Source organism: Cryptomeria japonica, chromosome 2 (genome assembly GCF_030272615.1).
Source record: "Cryptomeria japonica chromosome 2, Sugi_1.0, whole genome shotgun sequence".
Classification (NCBI taxonomy): Eukaryota; Viridiplantae; Streptophyta; class Pinopsida; order Cupressales; family Cupressaceae; genus Cryptomeria; species Cryptomeria japonica.
Genome location: NC_081406.1, coordinates 633,189,326 through 633,204,034, shown reverse-complemented (window position 1 = coordinate 633,204,034; position 14,709 = coordinate 633,189,326). Strand labels below are relative to the sequence as shown.

General features: G+C 33.6%; 1 protein-coding gene across 3 annotated transcripts in view; it reads left to right on the top strand.

Moving 5' to 3' along the window:
- LOC131046886 (kinesin-like protein KIN-7E, chloroplastic) overlaps nucleotides 1–14,709 on the top strand; it is a 154,812-nt gene that overhangs the window by 122,680 nt on the left and 17,423 nt on the right. For all 3 annotated transcript variants that reach the window (XM_057980698.2, XM_057980699.2, XM_057980697.2), the window contains one exon: nucleotides 2,999–3,088. In XM_057980698.2, the coding sequence (XP_057836681.2) occupies nucleotides 2,999–3,088 (90 nt within the window). The remainder of the gene's footprint in view (nucleotides 1–2,998; nucleotides 3,089–14,709) is intronic.

Below are 14,709 nucleotides of genomic sequence, written 5' to 3'. Positions count from 1 at the left end.
TCAAAATAAATAGGTTATAATTGTGAAAATTCAAGCATGTAGGTCGTTTAAAATTTAAATAAAACTTTTAAGCATGTAGGTCGTTTAAAATTCAATTAAAATTTTGGTTCATATTACTAGTTTAATGGGCTATAGGCTTGAATTTTCATAGTTATAATTGTAAAAGTTCAAGCATGGAGGCCTTTTAAAAATTAAATAATTTTTTTGTTCATATTGCAAGTTTAAATGACCTGCAAGTTTGAATTTTACAGTTTTGCAAGTAACTATAATTGAGTTTCACAACTATTGTTTAATTGACATTTTTTGTCATATTGTAAGTTTAAAAAACCTGCAAGCATGAATTCCATTGTGAAAATTTAACAATTTCAGATTTCAGTATAGAAAGGAATCAATGGATATTAAATTGTGAAAAATAAATTCACAGCTTGCAAGTCATTTTAACTTGCAAAGTCAAAAACATTATAAAGTTTTTGATTTCAAGTATAAGAAATTTATAAATGGTGTTGCCAAATGCATGCCATATATGCAAAAAAATCACTGATGAAAATCTGCAGATTGCTGTCCCAAATTGTTTGCCCTAAATAACCAATTGAGTGTGCTAAATTGCTTCTCATGTGCCTGAAATGCTTCAATAAAATGAATTTTTTTAGTTGTAGATATGAAGGGATTTGATAACAATTTGGGCAAATTTTTCCCAAAAAATTGTGAGTTTTTATGGGTTAACTTATTGTGAGTTATTGAAAAACTTGCTGCCGAGCTGTTTGACGAGTCATCCGCCAACCATTTTGGCTTGCAAATACTCACGAGTTCTATCAGTAACCAGTGAGTTTTGCAACTATGATCAATACATTGTATTATATATTACAGGATTGGCTTTTGATTTCAGAACATGAACCTGAAATAAAGCAACTTATCATACAACTCTGCTCAACTGTAGGGGATATGTGACTCTCAAGTGATACTTTGGACATTTCCTTCACATCTCAGTTTTAGATAAAAAAATAAAAACTTTCCAAACTTTCTACAACACTATCACTGCTATAGTCGGCATGGCACGCATACCTTGCCGTTTACTATTTGATGTTGGATTTCTTGAGGCTTGGGGCAGTTGAACGGAGATCTTCTTCCACATGCTATCCTCAAGCAAATAGATTTGTGTTATGCTTAGTTTCGTTATAAAAAAAATGGTTTGTTTTTTAGAATTTTATGATACAAGGGAATAAGCTCCCATTGGGAAGGGGGAAAAACATGGTCATAAATCTGTTTATGTCTTCTATGATCTTATCATGTCTCCTACACTTGCACAAGAAACCTTCAACTAACAACTTTTGTGCAATTTTAGTGGTACAATTTTTCAATTGGGTATCAAGCTTCAATTAATTTTTAAGTTACCAGTAATTTTAGATTGTTGGTCTTTTCCATACAGTAATAAATATGTACTCTTCAGATTTGGAAGCAATCTAAATACCATTTTTCTTGCATACTGTGCCTTTTTTCAATTAGGATATTTTTTAAAGTAATCTAATTTTTGCTACAAATTTAGTCAAAATTTACACATTTCTAACGCACACTAGGTTAATAACTTAATACAAGGATTTAATGTATTATGGTATATTGATTTGTCATGTGAATCATGTTATTATAATATTTGAACAGGGCTTGGTGTTATGTTCTGGAATTTTTTAAGAAATGCATTTTAAGACCTTCCCTTACACACTTATCATGTGTAAATTTAGTCAAACTTTGAGTTAGAAAGGATATTTGCATTTAGTAAAAAAATATAATAACTATTACATATTGTATGTCATTACAGTTTGACACACTGGGTCATTATCAAATTTAGTATTACTATAAAATGGGTTTTTATATATTGAAAATTTAATCATAACATTTTTTCTTGGCCAAACTAGCTATGTTGAAGCTAATGCATTTGCAAAGTAGCCTTTTGTTACCTTAACGTTGCATTTTATTTAAATCTTTTCTTCTAAGAGAATTTAGAGAAAAGAAACATGTCCCATTTAGTATTTTCTTCTCAATCATATTATATTGGTGTTACAGAATTGTTCTAGGTTAGTTTGCATTTAAAGCAATACCTATTTTAGATAATATGAATTGACATGCTTGTATTAACTATTAGCAATAGGAACATGCTATAATCTATATTGAAAGCTACTTCCTTTGTTGGCTATATCAATGGCCAATTATGGCTTGGGATTTGGTGTCCACTTGATGCTGTATTTGTTTTATTTGAATTTGGAAGTTCAAATTCTATTTATCAAGATTAGACGAGGATATGTTTGAAATTAATAAACACTGCACGCTGTAAAATGGGACCATTAACCCCTGAAATTACATAGGTTTATTTATGTATTCTGAAGGTATTTTAGGTAGTCTAGAGGCTATATCATATTGTGTATGAGAATGTATACTTTTTCGTAGACTGTTCTCACTTTCCTTGATGATGCTGCACTAGTTTATTTTATTCATTTATACCTTTTTATGATCAAATATTTTGTTAAGTTTTGGTTACACAAGACTTTTGTGTTATTTTCAAGTGCATATTTAAGGGATATGAAAACAGTATGCCCTGTTAATTAAATCTTCTCGTCCAACATTTTCATGGAGATAATTGACACTTGGCTGTAATACTTAATGCAATATCTTTTTAATAAATAGTGTGACAGAGATAACTTTATGTAGAGCATACCCACATTCCTCTAAGATTGTGCATGAGTACATTTAATTTCTTGATAGATTCTTATAATTGAATTGACGATGGTGTATTTTTGGTTTGTCTAGATAATATTCTGTATGTGACTTTATACATTTTCCGAGGAATTGTTGATTTTTGATAGAATAGTGGAAGAAGACTATATATATATGTTATTATGATCAAACGTTTTTGTTTACTTTTTTATAAAAACAAAGTAACGTTGGTCTGTTCTTTGTAATGCTTGACTTTTGAACATTTTTCTCATCTTCTTTATTGTCATTTAAGAGTGAGGACATTGATGGCTTGGACCTTCCAACTCTTGATGATCTGCAAAGTCTCCATGTGGATGCGATTACAAAGATTTGCCATGCAAAGGTATTTTTCTTTCTTTAAGATATCTTTTTCTTAAATTATACTTCCATTACCTTTGAACACACATGAATGCGAGATACACATGCAAAGTTACCAACAATTTGTTTAAAGCTCAACATTCTCTCTTGCATGCTTTAAATGGAAAATCATTTAGTGTAGTATCTGAAACTAGGAGTGTTGAATTTTAGAGATAATACAGATGTTAGCTATCTAATAGCAAACATTTTTCTACTCAATCTCATTCATGATATATGTTACTTGTCTATTGAAGCTGTCATCGATTCTGGCTCATTTCTAACATAGGTTTTTTGCATGAAGCAATTAATTTTCCTTCCCACTTGTTATTTCTAAGATATAGAGTTTTTTTGTTATATTTTTCATCTGGCATCCTCTTTTCATTCCCTTGTGCACTTTTTTGACCATTCATGTAGATTTGTTTAGGTTGTTTTTTTCTCAACATTGTTCGTAGCCAATGAGTGCAATGACAAATTTTGGAATAGCTTGTCAACAGTGTAAATTTTAACACGATTTGGTGATTTTTTTCATTATTTACAAGTACAAGAGAGCTATCCTTCAGTATATAGCTAGCACATTGCTGCCAAGTTTAGATGTAAAAGAGTAGCTGATAGTACTACATTTCTGAGTCTAGAATATAAGGTTTGAAAACGCACAACCTACAATATCAATCCCAATGTATTGTTTCAAGTTTGACCTCAAAGAGAGCTCCCTGTATGTGATCTTCAGGTTGTAATATTTGAATAACCCCTACGATTATGTTTATGTAGTGTCCCCCTTTTTAGCTCGTTCCTGTCTTGATGGTTTAGCCTATTATTTTAGCCCTCGTAGGCTAAAGCAGATGGTTAGTGGGTCCTGGTGGGCAGTTGGTGGAGTGTTCTCTTCTCCAGAACTCAGTTTGGTTCAAGACTAACCTTCATTTGACTCAGTTTCTCACACTTATTATTTATAGTAAGTCACTGAATGATTGAGAGGGACCCTTACTATTTTTAGTAAGGCAGTTGGATGCGTAGTGGATGTAGTGGTTGACTCCCTGGTTCAGACGGCTCGTCAAAATAATGAGTATTTGATGAGATATTAATATTTTAATGGCCTTTAATGATGTTTAGTTATATTATAAAGTTATAAATTGACTTTATAATAAAGTGGGGCCATTTTGAGGGTCATGAGTAATTAATACTCATTGGAAAAGTAGCCCAAGATTAATATTATTTTTTCTAAGTCCATGAAGTAAATATTAAAATAACATTTAAATGTTATTTAATTGCTTTTGGGTTGAGCCATTCAAAGAAGTATTAAAAAGGCTTAAAGGCAAATCGAACTCATTATGTTATGACTATTCGACTTTGTCTTTTATCAAGTGCTTTGGGATTTGTGAGAGACCAAGGGTTTCTGCAGATTATCAAGCATCTTCAGCCATTGGAGAACGAAAACTCTTCAGTGTTTGAGCCATTTTGAGGCTGTAAGATACCATCTGAGATTATTGCCGGAGTGTGGACTTCATTCAGAAATCCAATTTGTGCCTAAAGTGAAGGATTTTATCAAGGGTTTGAGGAGCAATAAAGGTTAATCAACTGTAGACCTGAAGATTCATTATTGCAGCCATTATAGATCAGACTAAAGCTTCATTTCTAGATATTATTGTTGCTGCAGCCTGTAGAATTCATCACCAGGTTTAGGCGTGTCCTTCAACAGACCTAAATGCCTATGAAAATGTGCCTCTCTGTTCATCTTGGTGGACGCCACAGCTAGTGCAGCCTTGGTAAATGTTATATGTTGAAGAATTCTTTACCAGCAGGCGCACCATCAAGTATTTTCAACAGCAAACTGCCATTACATTCGAGGTTTCTCATTATATATTAACATCATTTAGTTTGGCACATTGTACTTGGCTTTGGCATTCGAAAATAAGGAGTTACAAGGTTGCACAATAACTGTTTGATAAAATGCCTTTGCTGTAGTTATTCATTTCAATTCATATTAAAGCACTAGTATGCATGCCAAGTGTTTGTAGAAATGCTTATTTGCTGTAGGAATCAGTTACAATCATTTTCGATCTTATAAGCCATTGGAAATCCAAAAGAGAAGTCTTGCATTGCATCTCTGTTATTTGTTAAGCTTATTTACATTCTTTTTTAAGCATTTGGTCATCATTGGCAATCATCGAAACAAAACCAAACAAACTGAAGCAAAGAACGGCAAGTACAGACTTTGTAAGACAAGTGTTTGACAATATTCCTTGGAGCTCAAATCATCACAATGGGGTCAGATTTACGAAGGGATATTACAGTTTGCAACATATTATGTGAAGAAGTCTGACTTAATCGACCAGTTGGAGTGATTCATTCCTCATATGATTCTAAAATTGTATCTATAAATTGAAGAGCGGTTTCTTTGTCCAAAGCATGATTCCAGTGTATAAAGTAGAGGTAAAGGAAATATTTAAATTGTCAGCTTATATTAACCTTGATAAGACAATGCATTATATCACTAGAATAGCAAGCATAATCAGTTCAATTTGAAATAAACTTAGAATCTTATGACACCTCTAAAATAGTAGATGGCTTACATACACAAAGAATCCATCAAAGAAACAAGCAATCATCCTCTATGGAAGAGACCAAAATAGGATAATTTATCAAGGAAATATTGTTTCCTTTGCAAACTTATCCTTTAAACACCAACTCCATCCTCTAGAGAAAACAATCCTCTAGGTGTGAGCACACTAAGAATATGTGGGAAAAACTATACTGCAAAAATAACCGTTACACCTTAGCCAAATAGCAACATTCAAAAATAGACATTTGTTTGGTAATACTATTGTTATGTTTTCTGTAAACCTATATAAAAACTAGATACACTTACTGTAGAAGGAAATCACAGATTCAGAACTCGAATACATTTAATTAACAACAATGGAGAAATAAATTGAATTATCAAATTAAGTCAATATCTATCTCTTCTGTTTCTAGGACCGAGTCAAAATCTGCCCATGCTTTCACTTAAATCCTTAGCCAAACTCTAGGGGTTCTTTAGCCTTGCTGCCTGTTGGGTGAATATTTTGTAATCAAGTAATTGGTTACAAAATGGTAGATTCAACCACAGTTGCGATAAGATTGCATCTCTCTTCACAAAGGGAGGCGGCCTTCCTATTGCTAACTATTTTCAGCTAGTATCTAAACTAAACTATATACACTAATCTATTTTTGGGGCATTACATTCATCATATCCTCTTCTTTCAGGATAGACTTCCTTTTCCTTACGATAACACTTATAACACAATCTTAAGCAGATTACATAATTTATGATTGCAAAAGACTAACTAAAGCAATAATAGCCGATATAAAATCAGGTTATACAAAAGAATAACTGAGAATGTACCAGCGATTCCTAACTAACAAGGAAACTTGCGTAAGCACAAAGTCTTGCATAGCTTCTCCAAACCGATCACAAGAATAAAGTTGTAATAGACTAGCAGCTCAAGGTCTTTCACATGTATCACAATTTAACTACTCTAAATGTATAACAGATTACAGCACAAAGTGTCCAAACTGTTATTGATTTACTGATATTAAGAAGTAAAAATTCAATGATGTAGTGCAAAAAAAACTGTTGGGTGAATATTCTGTAATCAAATAATTGATTACAAAATGGTAGATTCAACCACAGTTGTGATTGGATTATATCTCTCCTCACAAAGGGGAGATTAGCAGATTACCTTCTTATTGCTAACTATTTTCAGCTAGTATCTAAACTAAACTATATACACTAATCTAAATCTGGGGTGTTAAATTCATCATATCCTCTTCTTTTAGGATAGATTTTCTTTTCCTTATAGTAATGCTTTAACACATTCTTAAGCCGATTACTGAATATATGATTACAAAATGAAAAGACACTAACTAAAGCAATAATAAAGCCGATATAAATTCAGGTAATACAAAAGAATAATCGAGAATGTACCAACGATTCCTAAGTAACAAGGAAATTCAAGTAAGCACAAAGTCTTGCGTAGCTTCTCCAAACTAATCACAAGAATAAAGTTGTAATACATGAGCAGCTCAAAGTCTTTCACATGTATCGAAATTCAACTACTCTAAATGTATAACAGATTACAGCACAAACTCTGCAAACTGTTATTGATTTACTGATATTAAGAACTTCAAATTCAATGATGTAGCGCAAAGCCTACAAAATCAGATTTGGCTATCTTTAAGCAAATACCTTCTCCACAACGCGCAATTCAATCGATATAAGATAATGTAATGAGATAGACATAAGAACAATCTCACTTCATCGACACATTGAATCCAAAACAAAGGTTGGATGCCAATTTTCTTTCTACATTGACTGAAATTTTGATTTACAACTTAAGCACAAAGTCTCAAAGTGTTCCTCAAATTGGCAGAGTTTTGATGCATAAGAAAAAAGAGAGATATTTACATTGAGGCTTCTTCCTTTATATAGAGGAGAGCCTTGAGCAAAAATAGGAAATCTACTGTTAATTTGACTTATTCAACAGTATAGTTCGATTTGATTTAGGACTTGTGCTGTCTTTACATGTAATTTCGTATTTACAAAAAGACATGTAAAATGTGAATAACAAACTACAAACTATGTAACTTTAAAGCATGGAAAATGGCTAAGTGTCCGAAGACACGTCTTTATCATCTTTATTCTTTTTCAAGAACTCTTCAAATTTCTGGAAGGTGGCTTGCATGTTTGATTCATCAAGTCCCAAGGTATGATTGAAAATAGCTTGGACTTGTGTGATGGAGTCTTCTAAGTTCTATGCTGTCAAAGGCCTTTTTATGTTTACTGAGAATGACCTTCAAATTATTCACAAGAAGCATTTCTTGGTTATCATGATGTCATAGAGATCATGGTCCTCTTGCTTGGTGAAGGTTCCAACATCTGGAATGAAGCCACACCATCGATTTTGAAAATTGTCCAGTGTTAATTTTTTTTGTTTTGAGGTTTCATGCAATTTCGGAAGAATTCTGCGATTCAACATATTGGAAAGATGCATTTCGGGTTTTTAGAACCCGAAATACATGACAATGATGCAGGTGACAATAAGATGCATTTCGGGTTTTAAAACCCAAAATGCGTAAATGCAAAGTAGTAGACATGTAATTCAGGTTTTAAAACTCGTTTGACATGTCTAAAGGGTCAGTGAAGAAGTTGCACATCAGGTTTTAAAACCCGATGTGTATATGATAGTGAACTTAGGACTTGTACTTCGGGTTTTAAAATCCAAAGTGCATGTTCATTGGTGATGAATGTGTATTTCGGGTTTTAAAACCTGAAATACATATTTATGAGAGATGTGCATTTTGGGTTTTAAAACTCGAAATGCATGTCTAAACAGTGAAAAGTGCAATTCGGGTTTTAAAACCTGAATTGCATGAAGGTTGAATGGTAGGGATGTATTTCGGGTTTTAAAACTTGAAAGACATAATGATGGAAGTATGTGCATTTTGGGTTTTAAAACCTGAAATGCAAAAGGTATGACAAAGGTGAATTGTATTGTGGGTTTTAAAACCCAAAATACACTAACTTAGAAAAAAAAATGCAATTTGTGGAAAAAACCTCGAAAGTACACAAAAATAGAATGACAAAACTTTGAAAAACTATTTTTTGCCAATTTTTCAAAAGACAAATTAAGGGATGTAAACGAGATGATTTCTCAAGGAACTTGACTACGTATGAGAGGGTTTGACAAGCACCTCAACATGTGTGCTTAGGGGACATGGGCTACAAAACGGACAAATTTCATAGGCTTATCCCACGATTTGAGTGAGCTAAATTTGAAGATAACACTGCCATTCCAACTGAATCTCTTGAGGTTCAATTTGCTTGCAGGATTGAGTAGCAAAATAAGAAAATTTGTTAGTAGAATGTTAGGCCTGACAATATAGTACAAGAATGAAGAAAATATTGACAAAGTAACTGTTTTTGGACTAAAATGAAAAATATTCAATGAAAGTTTCACTCATTCAATCAAAATGTGCATATTTAACAACATGAACATTGAATGTTCACTTTATCTTTTATATGATTATTCAACTTTGAGTATAACTAGGAATTATTAAATATAAAATATTATCCTACTATCAGGATTATGTACATTATTGTTACATTTCCCTCTTAATCTATAGGGTTAGTGGTAGAACTACTATTTGTGTTGTGAACTTGGCAACTTGTTTATTGCACCATGTTTTTTAATATGGAGCTCTTGAGTTCTGCAAAAGGTTTTGCTTGAGTGATTCCCTTCTGCAGTTTTTCAAGAACCAATATATGGACTTGGTATGTAGACCTAAGTTCGTTTTCTCAGGCTATGTCAACTTTCCATGATGCTATATCCCAGTTTAAGAAAATATCACATCCATTTGCTGTGAAAATTTTCACCACCGTTTTCTTTTGAGAGATGAAATTTACATGATAAGGCTATTCAATTTCTGTCTTTGTCACTCCAATGAGTGAAAATTAAAAACCTAGGTTGATGGTGCCCATAGTAGTCCAAAAGTGTGCCAGCATCCCAGCTATATTGCATGACCTGAAGACTAGGTATCTAAGGCTGATTTTGCCCATGAATAACCCAAAATCGTGCTGAAGCATGCATTAAATGACCAGACTTTCTGTCAAGCTGAAAACGTGAACCACTTGTCTTCCACAATATCAACACATAAAAAAATAGTTTCTATGGTAGGAAAAATTGTGCCAAAAACTGAAGGTACATGATGATCTTGTTCCATGCATAGTTGTTAGAAACCAAAATGAAGTCTGCAATCTTAGGTGTTGAGGTGTTGAGCTGAACATTACTTGCTGAGATGTAGTGATAAGTGGCAATATGTTGCAATCACAAGTTTTCAATGGACAATGTGAGTAATCTCCAAGTACCATGCTCAAAGAGCTCAATATCTAGATCTTGATGTTTCTCCAAGTACTATAAGAACTCGAAATTTGAATTATGGTGCCTCCCCTCTAATAGAGATTGATGACTTCTTAAAATAACCCACTATGGGTTTAAATCATACAAAAATGAAAAATAGAAAACAAAACCTTGAGGCTGGAATTTGTGATAATTATCAATTTAAATCCAACAAAATTTTATCTGAACACCATAAATTTGAAGGCAACCTTTGAAGAAACTTGACCAAATGAGAGATTTTAAAATTCATCACTGGAAAAGAACTTTTTCAAAGAACTTTTTCATATGCTGGGCATGTGAATAATTTGCCTAATACTTAAGGTGTGTGTTGTGCTGTTCTAGCTTTTAGCCATTACACAAGTCTAGTAATCAACACAGCTACTAGGATTCTGAGCAACAATCAATGACTCTCAAGATAGAGAGAAATATCAGCAAAAGTCATTCAACCATGCATTGTCCTGCAATCATAGTGCTCCGCAATTTATAACTTGTGGCTATTTCTTCACCCTTTACTATAGTCATGTGCCGCTCCTCTATTCTCGTTAACATAATGAATTTACACATTGCCATGAAACCCAGCCATTCACAAAAGAAAAGCTTCAAGAAATCTTGGTCAGTGTAGATGAAAAATTACCACGTTGCTGAATCAGGATAGTTCCTGTCATATCCCCATACTTGATAAATAATATTAATTATTTATTTACTTTAATTAATGTCTTGATTGATGATAATGATAATGAATATATTGATTAATAATTGTTTATTCATTAATTTTTGGAAGGAATGAATAAGAATTAATTCTTGATCGAATATAGTCAACACTAGCAATCGGTTACTACTGGCATTCTGACTGCTGAAATCTCTCTTAACACGTCACACAAAGGATGTGATGAGTCAATTTAGGAAAGGCAACGGTTTAAGAGGCAATGGTCAGTCTAGAAGGAGACACCTCTTTTAGGAGGAACGTGGCATTGAGAAGTCATAACCCTCCATCACTGATTGAGGGGTTATATATTGCTGTGCAGCACTCAAAGGAAATACGAATTTTTTTTTAAGGAGAATCAAAGGCTGAGAATAGTATCTCAGAAAATTGAATTACATCTTGGGAATAATATATTTCACTGCAGATCGGTATGCTATCCTTCTACATCTGCATATTGTTTGATTATAATAAATGAATTTTACAATATAAATTAATATGTGTATGTTAAGTTATGCATTCTGTTTAATGATCAAAATATATGAATATGCAAACATAGGTAATGTACGTATATCAATAATTTGATATAAAGTAAATCTAAGGAATTATGTAATAAATTTATATATTCTGTTATAATAGGAATATTAAATGAATATTTAATTTATTAATATATATGTGTATTCAGAACACTTGGCATACTATTATGTTAATGACTATGCCCTATGAGTGGATAGGTTGGTGTGTGTAGGGAAAGGCGAGTAAACTCAATCACAAGTCATGGTAAGCCCAGAATGGGTAGGGACATAGTCCTGGGCCTTGAGGAAGCCTCCTTGTAGGTAGTGTCAGCGCCCTATGACAGTAAATTCCTATCCCTCATTAGGATTAGGGAAGAAGCTAAGATAGGCCTTAATGTGATATGAATACTAATTCATGTAATATTATTTAGAATTATAAGATAGAAACATAATGCCGTATAGTAATGTATGTTATTCATTTGGAAAATGGCAGCCTCCTAGTAGGGGACATTACATTTCCCTCACAATTCCTGATATGAAATGTACTGAAATCAGAATTTGAACTGAAACACCTATGGATCCGTCTAGGGTTTGGTTTTTTGTGCGCTGAAATGAATCCATTGAAAGTTGCTTGTACATGTACGATTCAAGCAGTGACATGGGGTTTCCAGACCATTTCCAAGCATTTATTTCACTTTTAAAAAACAAAAACCCTAAAATGAAGCATTTCATGGGCTCCTTCGATGGGCTTTCTTATGTTTCCTTGTGTAAGATGCGACACAAATGGGTTTTTTGCAATTGTGCAGTGAAACGAAATATGCGTTTCATGTATTTGCAGGCAGCCAATGGTTGATGACAATTCAGATTCATCCCACTAGGGTAACTATAGATTGCAACTGTAGATCTCTGTTTATTTTTAGTATTAATTTTATATAGATATCGATTTTATTTTAGTATTAATTGAATGTTGAAGATGTAGATTTAATAATGATTTAATAAGTATTTAATTTTTAATATAGTAGTTGCAGTTGATTCTACATTAAATCTATATTTGAATCAATATTGGAACTACATCAAAATATTAAATTAGATTTAACATTTTTATAATGATTTAATACATAATTAATTTTAAATTTTTTTAATGTAGAATCAATTTAACATAAAAATTGAGGTCAATTGAAATCTTCAAGGCAAAATCTGCAATATAACATCTCTATGAGTGCCCTATGAAAGGCCAACTAGTTTTCATGAAGTTACAGGGTGCAATCAGTACGTAATGGCATGTGCAATATAGCAAGTGACCCGGTAGCATCTCGACAGAGGTGGTGGTGGTGTGGGTGGTTGTTCCCCCCAAGTCCCTAACTCTTAGAAACGTCCCCCTATAGTGTATGTGGGTTTTTTTTGGGGCGGCAGGGGGGACGCGGAACACTGGTGTCTAACCCTATTATAGCTACCATAAAAATTAGTTTTGCAAACATGACATGACCAATGCTTGCTACCCCTTTTTATCTTTTGATTTTAGTGCTTAAATTGGTGACAAATTGCAGCAAGGGATTTTCGGAGTTGAAATGGCCTCTAGCAAATTGCTGAAGAGAGGATGAAGAGCATGCAAAATGGTGTTTTGGTGTTCTAAGAGAACTTGTGTTTGGATATTCATAAGAACAAGTATCTCGAACTCAACCTTGAACTTCCATTCTATTTACTTCTTCACCACCTATTTGTTTGTCATCACCATTCTTAGCGCTTATTTTTAATGGCAAAGATGTTTTAGAGGTATTGTTTTAAGGATTCTGTGTGAGAGCAAATTGAAAATAAAATAAAATTACAAATTCATTCCCTATCTATTGTGTTGACAACTATTCAAATAAAATTGGAGAGCATAGTAGCATACCTTACCTCTCTAAAATGGCGGCAACTATCTTAAAGTGGTGACAGGTCTCTGAAACCTACCATGGGTATGCAAAAACACCCAGTCTATGAATAGCAATAACAACTTTACTTCTAGTCTTTCGGTCTTACTTGCCAATAAAATTTGAAATGATCAAGTGAATATCTGGTGGCTTGTTTTGTGATTTGTGGGACCCCGGTGACCCATTAAAAACAGTTTTTTTTTGGATTAAATGTATTAATTTTCCACAATCCATAATAGTTATTGCATGAGTTATTTTTTTTTTGTCTGTTTTGATTGTGTGCAATTTTTTGCATCAACATTTTGAATCACACTATGTGAACCATCATCTAGATCGTTTAGCCCAAAGAAATGGGACTCGGGACTCGGACCCGACTCAGCGAGGCCTACTCGTCTTGGGATTTGGGACTCGGAGTCGAAACTTAAGAAATTTAGAGATTTTTAAGGATTTAAAACTTGTTTCATGCACCCTTTATTAAATACACCTTAAAGGCAAATAACATCATCAAATAGAAGCTAATTTCATTACATACAAAAGTATACATCAATCACATAAGCATAAACACAAATTGTAGTTGAAGGAAATAACAAACATAGATATATAAATATTGTCAAATGTATATAATATTACAAAACTCATGGAATAAAAAATCCATGTCATCATATGATTAAATGAGATTCGATCTCTTCCTTTCCAACTCTTGATGCACCAAATGAAAGTATATGTTGTTATATGAAGCCTAATCAGACTTGGAGGTTAAAATTTCCCTACTTTTATCGGCGTAGTTTCCCCCTAATTTTATGACGGGGGTTTGGGTGCAGTGCCCCCAAGTTGGGGTCAAGGGGCAGCGCCGTGCCCCGTGAGGCCAAAAGACTTTTATTATTTGATAAAGGCATCGGGTGTTATTTTTCTATTGTTTCTCCTCGCAACTTACTTTTCTCCTCCTATTTTGCCAAATGAATGAAATGAAGTTCACTTTTAGGGGCAAAGCAAAATATAAACAAAAAAAATAAGTTAAAAACATTTTAAAACATGTTTTTTTTTTGTCTTTAAGTTGCCTTGTGCCGACCGAGTTTGGCGAGTCCTATTTCCCAAACTCGGCGATTTTAGGCGAGTTTGGAAGATGGCGATTTTGGGCGATTTTTGGGGCCAAACTCGTCCGAGTCCGAGTCTGAGCCCAGTAGACTCGGCGACCCTCACTGGACTCGGGAATCGCCCAAACTCGACGATTTTGAGCGATTCCCGTTTCTCTGGTTTAGCCATCCTTGGGATGGTCGAACGACATTTTAGACATTACCGGCTGCCTTAGGGATGATCAAATGTCTTAATGGCATTTCCTATCCATGCTTTGTGTTTATGAAATGTTTCACCATTTGATTTCTGAGTGACTCTGGCTATCCCTTGCTGTCTCACTGTCCTCAAAATGCCATTGGGGGTGGGGATGCAATTCTCTGTGGAACACATATTTTGATGGTGGCCCATTTCACTTCATTGACAGTGCATAGCCAATTTATTCCATGGCTTGCTGCCTTTGCAGTACTTAAGCAAGC